General features: G+C 41.3%; 1 protein-coding gene across 1 annotated transcript; it reads right to left on the bottom strand.

Annotated features, from left to right (window-relative positions):
- Positions 1-184: 184 nt before the first annotated feature.
- Positions 185-9,407, bottom strand: ift56 (intraflagellar transport 56). Its single transcript, XM_076013965.1, has 18 exons — positions 9,223-9,407; positions 8,887-9,030; positions 8,208-8,300; positions 7,835-7,949; positions 7,345-7,394; positions 6,932-7,077; positions 6,183-6,354; positions 5,740-5,814; positions 5,538-5,640; positions 5,148-5,203; positions 3,808-3,861; positions 3,645-3,708; positions 3,459-3,547; positions 2,166-2,249; positions 1,994-2,063; positions 1,530-1,636; positions 985-1,118; positions 185-827 (listed from the first exon to the last, which is right to left on the bottom strand). The coding sequence occupies exons 1-18, from the start codon at positions 9,223-9,225 to the stop codon at positions 713-715; spliced, it is 1,674 nt and encodes a 557-aa protein (XP_075870080.1). The 5' UTR covers positions 9,226-9,407; the 3' UTR covers positions 185-712.
- Positions 9,408-10,572: the final 1,165 nt, after the last annotated feature.

Below are 10,572 nucleotides of genomic sequence, written 5' to 3'. Positions count from 1 at the left end.
AATGGCACCAGCTCACCCACTTGAGCGCAGAATCCTCAGCGGATAAAAGGCAACTCAGGCGATTGGCTGTCTCGTTTAATCACCCGCACAGAAGTGGTTTATAAATGGCGCTAATGATCACCTGTTGACACAGCCATGTCCCCCCCCCCCCCCCCCCCCATCTGTATAATTAACTGCAACCAGCAGAGTTAAAATTGTGCTTTTATTTTCTTTGGTTGTGTGGTTAAAAAAAGAATCGTACAACAATCCCTTCCTCTGTTTTACTTGAACCAGCTCCTGCAGTCCCTCAGTGTGATGCAATGCAGGACGAGGGTGTTCTACTTACAGCCACTATGAGCAGTAAATGAGGACACAGCCCAAGTGTAAAAGCAAGGCTTTCATTCATATTTTACAGCTGAGATAAGGAGAAGAGGAACCTTTTAAACTATTCACCATTACTGCTTCATAACATAAATGTTTTTAAGTTCCCAAAAAAAGAGACATCTTGAATGTAAAATGTCACGCTTTAACACTTCTGTATTGAAGCAAACAAATTAATACAACAAATTAAAAAAAGAAGAAGATTATTATTACATTATTAAACACAGCTGCATAGCAGAAACAAGCGCAGGAAATGTTTTCATAGGACATTCATAAATAAAATAAAAAAATACATCCAAGTGAAATGACCCCTGACAGTGACAAAACAAAGTCTTTCTGGTCACACTGGCTGTCACGACAAAAGGACTCTGTTGTCTTTTGCCCATTTTCTCAGAACTCGAATGATGTATTCCACCTGAGGGTTTCCCGAATTCTGCAGGAGGGGAATCACTTCCTTGAGCAGTTCCCTACAAAACAAAAGCGCATGAAAAAATTAACACAATATCTATTTTTCTTATTAGAAATATAACTATTTTTTGTCTTTTAATCATATAGTGGCTACTTTCTGTAACAGAACCAGCAGCAGGTAAAGCTGACAAACGTATGCAGACAAAAGAGACGTACCTCGACTCCTTGTTTGCTAAGACAAGTTGAAAAACACCGACGCAGGCCCCCCTCTTGCCTTCCCAGTAGTTGGAGCCCGGGTCCAATTTCTCCAGCGCATCAAAGGCTTTGGCCGCATAATAGAACTGGCCCATCTGAAACAACAGGCGGCGATTTCAAACGACTCACCAACTGCATTTATGCAACGTTTAACAAACCACGTGGCTTCACGCACGTTGGATTAGAAGCAGAAGTCATAAAATGCACGCCTGCATGGTGGCAAAAAAACCCACAAACCTCCTCCAACTTAGTTTGTTTTGATGAATGGTTGAAATAATAAATATGGCATATATAATTTAGCAAAATATGGGTGCACTCATCACTAATTTCACCAACCACCTGCATATTAAGATGAAGTAATGTGCTAGTGTGATTCTGTATGGATTCCCGAGTCGTGCTGTATCGGTGGTATTATGAGGTATATTAATAATGTGGAGCTAAGTATGACGCCACTGTAGGCCTGAACATGAAACGCACGGCCCTCCACTGATGCAGAATAACGTTACCTTGTAGCAGTCGTTTGCAATGAGCTGCAGGAGACTGAAAGAATCAGAGGAGGTGCCCATCTTCAGATAGAGCTCCCATGCCAGACGACCTTTCTGGTTCATTATGTCTGAAAAGGACATGAGCAGTGATTGAAAACCCTGGGCTTCTGCGGAGTGGATAAGATTATTTTTTCAATGGCAAGCAAGCCGAAACCGTTGGCTTGCACTTGCCCAGCACCAGCAACCTCTGCTAAACTGGAGGAGCGGATGGATTTTGGTCTCCAATGATAAACAGTACACTTGCTAACTTGGAAACAAGGTCCTACAGCCCCACAATTCTGAGCCACCCCTTTAAGAGGACGAAGGAAGCAATCTGAAAATGTAGGCATTAGTTGCTGCATTTGGTGCTGGAAACATTATAAAGTCGTGCGGTGAAATTGGGCTAAATGTATGAACTAATCTCATGTGAAGATTTTGATACATACAACATCGTGCCAGCCAGCTGAGGTAAACATAGTCATTCTTGAACTTTTCATTCTGAATCAGCAGAAAATACTGAAAAAAGAAAGAAATCACAGTTGTCAAAAAGCCCAGCAGCTCAAAAGACTCAATAAAGTTTTTTAAAAAAATGATTTTTTTTCAGGTAAGGCGCCACACCTCTTCTGCTTCCTCGTAGTTGCCAAGCGCCGCTTTAGCCTGAGCATAGTTGAAGTTGAATGTGTCATCGTTGTAGAAGTATGCCTGTCAAAAGGGGAAAAGCAGTTATTTTGCCTGTGTCAAAAGGCCAAGGCTCCATCAAGAGCACACGAGAGAATGTCAGCATATTCTCCAGCAAGTGCACTGATCCAAAGAAACTGAATACATGTACTTTTGTCAGCAGTGCCACACATCTTATCTGAGGTGACACTTATCGCACTGTGGGGCTCTTTTGTTCAACTCACGCTCGCATTCTGATCCGAGAGAAGAAGAAAGAAAAAAAAAAAATCCTACAACTGAAGCCTTATCCACACGTTTGTGTTTCATAAAGACATTTTTAAGTCTTGCCAACAGACGACATCAAATAAAAACTAAACAAGCACAGTAATGCCGTTAAAATTTCACAAGAGTTTAGCTTCCTATCTGGTAAATAGCCTATGACCACTTGCTTTTTCACCATGTTCTGATCTGATCATTAATATTTGTGGGGTGAAGCAGTGAAATAGGTTGCATGAGAATCTCAAAGGATGTCCGAACATGAGGCAGTTTAAAAAGTTTTACGGGGCTATGATTTTTTCGAAGTATAGAGATACATTTGTTTAGAATCCAGGCTGTCCAACTTGCTGTGGAGTATTTGTTATTATTATGACTATTATTGTTGTGTTGTTATTAATTATTATTATTATTTTCATCATTACACAAGAGTCAATGTTATTAATGCAATCAGATTGGTTGTGTTTCTTTTTGTGTTTCTTCTCAGTATGAATGATTAATCAACTTTGTCCTTATTGTTGCACAACTTTGCACTGATTTACTTTTTTTTTTTTTTACCTTTGGGAAAGGGGGTGAGATTTAATAAGTTTAGCTTCTTCTCACTCCTTTTTGGATATGCTATATGTGTCAAAATTATTTATTATGATTATTATTTCTTGGGTGTTCAAACTATTTCTTTGTGTTGTTGTTGTTGTTTTTGATATTTTGCATAAATTGTTTTGTCCATGTGCACAGAAGCTATTCAAAATAAAAATTATTCATTCATTCTGATTTGGGGAAAAAAAGAAATCTGTCACCTGTACACACAGAAACACTAACAACGTTTTCCAAGAGCTGTCTTGAAATCCTTAGAATCCCTTTGTGTGCATGCGATAGGCCCAACCCCGACAACGCAGCCGTCTGCATCGGCTGCAGGGCTTACACCTATGGACAAATCCTCTCACCACATTAAGGGAGCACGCGGCGTGCCACAGGACTGACCTTGACAGAGTTGAGATATATGAGAACATCCTCAAACTGTCTCAGCAGGAAGAAGCACGACGCCATACACTGTCTACCAGGAATAGTGTCTGTGAGGAGGAGGAGGAAAAAGAAAAACAATCATGCGCGCACAGACTCCCGACGAGTCGCTTCTCAATATCACACCGACAATTAGGTTCAGTTTACCGCATTCACTCGCTGAGCCTCCGACTAACTGAAAGAATTGCTGAGCGACCTTCAGGTGGTCCCTCTGAAACACACAAGGCAAAGTGACAACGCTTTGTTCAGGATTCGCTGGGAGAAAATGCATTGGTGGGTAACTCAGTCCGTTTTCACATGTCGTACTCACCGATCCAATGTCTTGACCCAGAGCAGCGTTCACCACCCCTTTCAAAATGTACTCCTGACAAATGAAACCACCGTTAGGAAATCTTAAAAAGAGAGAGTGTGAGTGCGCCGGTGGAAACACGCAAACAAACTGACTTTGACTGTCTTTGCACATCTGCCCCTGGTTTGTTGTAAATAGATCGATTTGATTTCTTATATTTTATTGTATATCTTGTTACTACTGTATAGTTCAACCACTTTTTAACTGTAAACTGAAACTACTGTATAGTTTATTTTTTATTCTTCTAGTTTCACTTTTTTTTGTATTGTTTTTTGACTGCTGCAACAGTGTAGTTTCCCAATTTGGGATCAATAAAGTTCAATCTAATCTAATCTAATCTAGAAGAGCTACAGGAAGCAGCTGGTGAAGTGAATCTTTTTCTTATACACAGTAATTCAAAAAATAAAATAAAATATGAAGGAACATGGTGGACCCCATGGTGATGATCGCTGGGGCTCAGTGCCTAATCATAAAAATGCTCACTTATTCCCGTTGGTGGTCGCATAAGGATATAAAACTACTACAATTGCCGTTTCTTGGTTACATGCAGTGAATTGGTGTAGCAGGAGTATTTGGGCTGTAATATATGATACTACAATTCCTGGCTGATACCGATAGCCAACAGTAATGCTTGTGATATCGCTGATGACAAAGACCGTCAATGTGGATATTCGGATTTTGACACGACACAAACGCGAGTGAGCACTTTTATGAATTTCGTCTGTTTAAAAGCCAAGAATGAATGAGGACCACATGGTGTTCTGACTGTCACAGGGCCAAAAGCAAACAGAAGTAAACTTAGGCATCGTGCGGTTCCTGGTAAATGTCCATGTTTAGTCGAGCACTTGTGCAATCCAGCCACGACAACTGATGACCGTCTGTGCTGTGTCAGGTTTTTTTTTTAAACAGTTTATCAAATTGGTTGTGTTCAATAATTTGTCATGAGAGCATCCGCTCACAGTGTGACTTTGCGAGGACAGCTGTTTGCAACGCGTGGCCTCTTGGATGAAGCCGAGCGCTCCCAGGCTGCAGACATGACTTCCTGTTTAGATTTAGCCATTTAGCCCATGTTCACACAATAATGAGTCCTGTGACTCCACTCGCATGTGCACCGCTTAAAATACACAAAACACTCGCTGTACTCTCTAATGCTTTGGTAGTTTGTAACTTCTTTTTTACTTCTTTTTTTTTTAAATTTACAAGCAGTTTTCCTTCTATATTGCCAAATTAAATTGTAGATGCTTTTATTGCCCTCCACACAGGTTAAATTCACTCACGCCAGATCTCTATTTTAAAATTACCTGAGGTGTGGTGGGCAACAGATCTTGGATGAGGTTGTAGGCTTCTTGAACATCATCTGGAGAAACAAGGGGACGTTTAAATCCGTCGGCCTGATTAAACTACATTGCATGAAGATATATGAATCATAAAAAAAAAGATGCTGCACTTACAGTTAGAACAACACTCAACACTTAAGTGTAATTATACTAGAACGATGTGTATTGGTTACTGTAGCCTCTCAGCAAGAAGGTCACAGGTTCGACTCCCAGGCCTTGGTGTTAGGGGCCTGTCAACAGTTTGCATGTCCTCCCTGTGTCTGTGTTGGCTCTCTACAGGCTCCCAGGACATGTCGTGCTAGGCAGCATTTCACCCAACCTTGTTTTCCATTATGCACTGTTACGGCTTCGCACCTTGTCTCAGATAGTAGATGACCAGGTTGAGTCTGGCTTCAGGGATGACATCGATCAGAGGAGGCAGCACCTGCAAGGCCCCCTCGCCACCACGAAACACCACCTGCGGCAGCACATGGGACAAACATGCCAGTGTGTCAAAAGTGGCACGGCAGTCACACAATGTCACGCACGGCGACTGCAGGACCGGGGAAGAGCTTACCAGGTTGTGACGGATAAGCTCCTTAGCAAACTCAAACGAGCAGGAGGAGATGTCAATCAGGTTCTTCAACTCGGCCTACGAACACGAGATTGGACAAACGCATCAAACCACTCATCAATTCACCTTGTGGGGGGTGTATCTGACAAGCTGCATGGGGGGGAAATGCATCCTCTCCTTAAACTCTAAGCCATCATTTTCACCTACAAACGTGGGTTTTTACATTTTCTTTTAATTCTTCAGTAAATGTCACACAAAAAGAAACAACACATTTCAGTTTTTAAATACTGAAACGTATTTAAAAACTCAGGTATTTACAAGTAATCAAATGATTATATTTAAATGTATTCAAAAATACATCCATGTACTTTTTAATACATGAATGGCACAGAATGAAGGCTAATGCTATGGCGAACTATCAGCCATGACGTGCAACTGCGAGGTACCTCAGCTGCCTTTCCCTTGTAGATTTTAAAGTGATTGCAGGCTTTGAGGTTGAGGGCAATGGTGGAGTCAGGTATGCTCTGCAGGTAAACAGCCAACACCTCCTGAGACACATCATAGTAGTCCAGCTTATAATAACACAGAGCCACATACACCTTCAGGGCTAGGAAGTCTCTGCAAGGAAAAATTAAGACAGAAAAAAAACAAAACAGATTGGACTCAAATAAAAATGAATCATACAACATGATGTATTAAACTAAACTCACACACACACACACACACACACACACACACACACACACACACACACACACACACACACACACACACACACACACACACACACACACACAGGTTTGTGCTCCTCCATAATGTCACCTTGCTAAATAAAACAATGGCCTACGTCAATATTTGAGAAAATAAGTGTCCACTTGTTTCAAAATCATCTTCTCAGCATTTGGTTCAGTTTTTTCTGTATTCTGAAAAACTTAAAATGACAGATATTATATATACGTAAAAGACCAACTAAGGCCATTATTTTAAGATGGCGTCAATCTGTAAGAAAAAAAGGGAGGAAAAAAAAGGCGATTGGCAAAAGGTTGGAGAAATGAAAGAGCCGTCAAAGGGGAAGAAGAAAAGCCTGATATTATGTTTTGCTTTCCAGGTGCTGTTTCTAGGCTACGGTTTACACCTGGGTAGCTCAGCAGCACAGCACAGAGGCAAGTGTGTCGTGGCGGCGGAAAGGACACACCTGTTCTGGAGTAGAAGGCGCTTGTAGATGTCTATAGCCTCCTGGTAGTGGAAGCGCATGTAGTGGATGGATGCAAGGCTGAGCTGGTCCTCAGTCACATCCTCCAAGTTCTGGTGGAAGCTCATCAGCTTCTTCTCATCGTTGAACTGAGACAGAGAAGTGTTTGATTAAGGTTTGAAACTTACTTGCTTGCTTCATTTGTGGCCGGCGGAAGACAATAATAATATAATGTAATGTAATATAATATAATATAATATAATACTATATATTATAATATAACATAACATAACATAACATAACATAACATAATATAATATAATATAATATAATATAATATAATATAATATAATACAATATAATACAATACAATATATTATAATATATTACAATATAATATAATATAATATCCCTACCTTGTGAGCCAAGTGGAAGAGTAGTCGGTTTTGTAGGGGGGAAACTGGTGCTTTGAAGAGCAAGACAACAAAAAAAGTGAACAAAAATTGAATTGAACAAAAAAGACTGTGAGCATGAGATGAATTTCACAACACGGCTGCTGCTGGCAGTGCCAGAAAGCATTGGACTGAATTGGATTTAAGTTGAATTAGGTTGAAACTTCTACACCGGCCACTCGATGTTCAAAGGTTGTATAATTCGTGCACACTTTGTGACGTACACGTTTCAGACACGCTGAACAATATGTGAACAAAAATGAAATCACCATTTTCACTGTTGCATTATAGGTTTACTTAAATGAATGAGAAAGTTAGGATATTTAGAAACTGGGATCTGCGTCTCGGTATGACGGTTATGTTACGGTGTTAAAGTCGTGTTTACAACAAGATGTATACCAAATGCAAACAGAGCAGACGAGAAGAACACAAGCTCGCTCAAGTGTACGCCTACCCTTAGACGCTGCCTCCTCAGCCTCTTTATAGAGCCCAAGAAAAAACATCACACAGGCCAGGTAGACCCAAACTTCAGCAGCACAGTCAGGCTTCGTAGTCAGATCCTTGAACTCCTATGAAAACAAGACATCCGTTTAGGTTCCCAAAAGCTCACTGTCTTTATTGTGATAACTGATTGTCGTGGAGAATGTGTTGTTTTATTATGTTTTAGTTACACAACTTATTAGAATCTGCTAGAGCTGGAGGAAAATATCGCATAGTCGCGAACACCTGTTACCTGTTGACCACGCCCCCTTTCCAGACAACATGCTCAGCTAAGAGAAGACTCCAGAACAATATTCAACAGAGTCACTCAGAAATGGCAGACATACCTCCATGGCTCTCTTGTAGTCACCCAGGTGAAAAGCGCAGTATCCAATCCAGAGATCTGTGTGTTCCTCAATCTCCCCAATACCTCTCTTGAACTGGGAGTCACACATCAGGACAGCACGATTCAGTCACAGTCATTTGTTCATTTACTGAACGCAGGCGATCAAAACACACGGTTCCCACACATTTGGGATTTTAAAAAGTTCCGTAACTTTCCAGTCTTCTCAGCATAGCGAGATAAGATAAGGAACATAAAAATATTATTATTATTATTATTATTATTATTATTATTATTATTATTATTATTATTATTGTCCCACATAAACAGAGTCTTTGCCCAACACTGCTGAGTTACCCTACTCTCTTGTCCAGATGAAATAACACCTGTAGAACTCCACGTAACTTTTTATTCCCATATGTATGAAATGATGAAAATGCCCGTAAGCCCCTTTAAACAGTCAATCACTGTTGTCTGGTAAAGGAATGTTAGGGTTGATTCACCCTAAGCCCAAAGAAATGAACACAAACATACCACCATTATCACTAGGCTTATTTGTTTTTACTTAGTTTGATGTATTGGGGACCACTGATCGCAGTGAGTGGAACCCAGCGAGTGTGTGTGTGTGTGTGTGTGTGTGTGTGTGTGTGTGTGTGTGTGTGTGTGTGTGTGTGTGTGTGTACCTCCAGAAGTGTCAACGCGCCGAGGTAGTCCCTCTTTTGCAAATACTCCTCCAAACTGGGAAACTTGGTCTTGCTTTTCTTCTTTTGGTCACTGATGCTCACCGGCGCCTCCCCTCCCACGGCTGGCTTCAGGCGAGAGAGAATCTGTGGAGTTGGAGGTTCGGGGGAGGAAAAAAAAAAGAAAAAAAGAAAAGCTTGTTTCTCACCATGTAACATGACTTGAATACCGCGGCCATAAACAGCAGATTGGAAGCATCGGGCTAACGGTTGTTCGCTAATAGCTGTTTTTCATAGACTTCTGCGAAATCACGACGGGTAGCATTGGCGATAACTCACCATCTCGACGAGTCCTTCCTTGCTGGGTGAGCAGCCACCGATTGTTTGTGTCTTTGCTTGGTAACATACGTCGCTCGGCACGTTCACGCCAAACCCTCACTGTCGGCGTCGTCTCGCTCAAACCAGCCGCCGCTCGATTCACAGTGCGGCCATATTGTCGGCCTTACGGCGGCACTTTCAGCGAGACGACCGCCGTTTGCCGCCTCGAACAGTCCGCTGAGCCGGAGGGGGAGCTGTCTCTCTAACCGCGATAGGAACAGCGTCAAGTGACTGCGACAAGTCACAAAAAACATTCCAATGAAAATGTGTGTTTTTCTTTTGTTGTTTTTACGAGAACCCGACAAATAAATGACTAATTAGTCGACGGTTGGGTATTAACGTGTGTGTCAAAACTGCCAGTTAGCAAAAAAATACTAATACTACTGAACTATAACAGACCTCTTCAATTATGTGAACAAACAGCATCCACTACTTATATGATATTTGTTTTAACTTAAAGGTTGACTTCTTCTTTCAATCACACATCGTTTCCCCCCTCATGTCTTTGATATCGGATTAAAGTCGAGTAACTATTAGCTCTTGAAAACCAACTGAGTTATGTTCGGTTTTTATCTGCCTCTGCTTACATGTTCGTGAATGAAGGCTAGGGGGAGTAGGCGACATGTTGTATTTGAGAAGCAATCAAACAGTGAATTGATTGAGACGATTTCTAACAATTTCGTTGGAAGAACTTGAAGCGGTAAAATCAGCCGAATGTTGTCATCACACTTTGTGCAACCTTGAATAAAATGTTGTACATCATGTTGTATTTGGACCGTTGATCTATCAACCAGAGCCGTGTTTAAGCCATTTTTTTGTGACGAAAGTGGCAAATCTAAAGAGAAAACGTCGTCGGCCCAGTTGCGGTACCGCAACGGGAAGAATACGCACGCATTGTAATATTAAGGCCAGCAACGCGGTTCTAATACGGAAACGCGTGAATGCGGGTCCGTTTTCATACTTTCAAAATCAAAGCATGAGCGAAACAAGTCCAAATGACAAATATGATTTTCCTCCATTTGAACCATCGCGCTGTAATTGAAGTATAAATACAAATGGAAACTGAGCCTTTTATTTGAAATTTTCAACTGTCTCTTTACGATTGCCAAAAAGGGAAACTTATTCTGAAGTGGCCGGAAAATCCTCGCGTTCCATTGACGTACTTGTCGTAGCGTCGTCCTCTGGTTGCCTAGCAACAGTACGGCACTATATAGCGACAAGTTAGCGTGCCAATACGTCTCTGAAAATGCAAAGGAACGTCATGGACACGACTTTTTAAACGTCGATAGTTCATCGCTCGATCAAAACTAA

The sequence above is a fragment of the Nelusetta ayraudi genome, unplaced genomic scaffold, assembly GCF_046127955.1.
Source record: "Nelusetta ayraudi isolate G7.1 ecotype Tasmania unplaced genomic scaffold, CSIRO-AGI_Nayr_v1 ptg000006l, whole genome shotgun sequence".
Classification (NCBI taxonomy): Eukaryota; Metazoa; Chordata; class Actinopteri; order Tetraodontiformes; family Monacanthidae; genus Nelusetta; species Nelusetta ayraudi.
The sequence above is the reverse complement of the archived record's forward strand: the minus strand, read 5'-3'. Positions and strand labels throughout refer to the sequence as shown.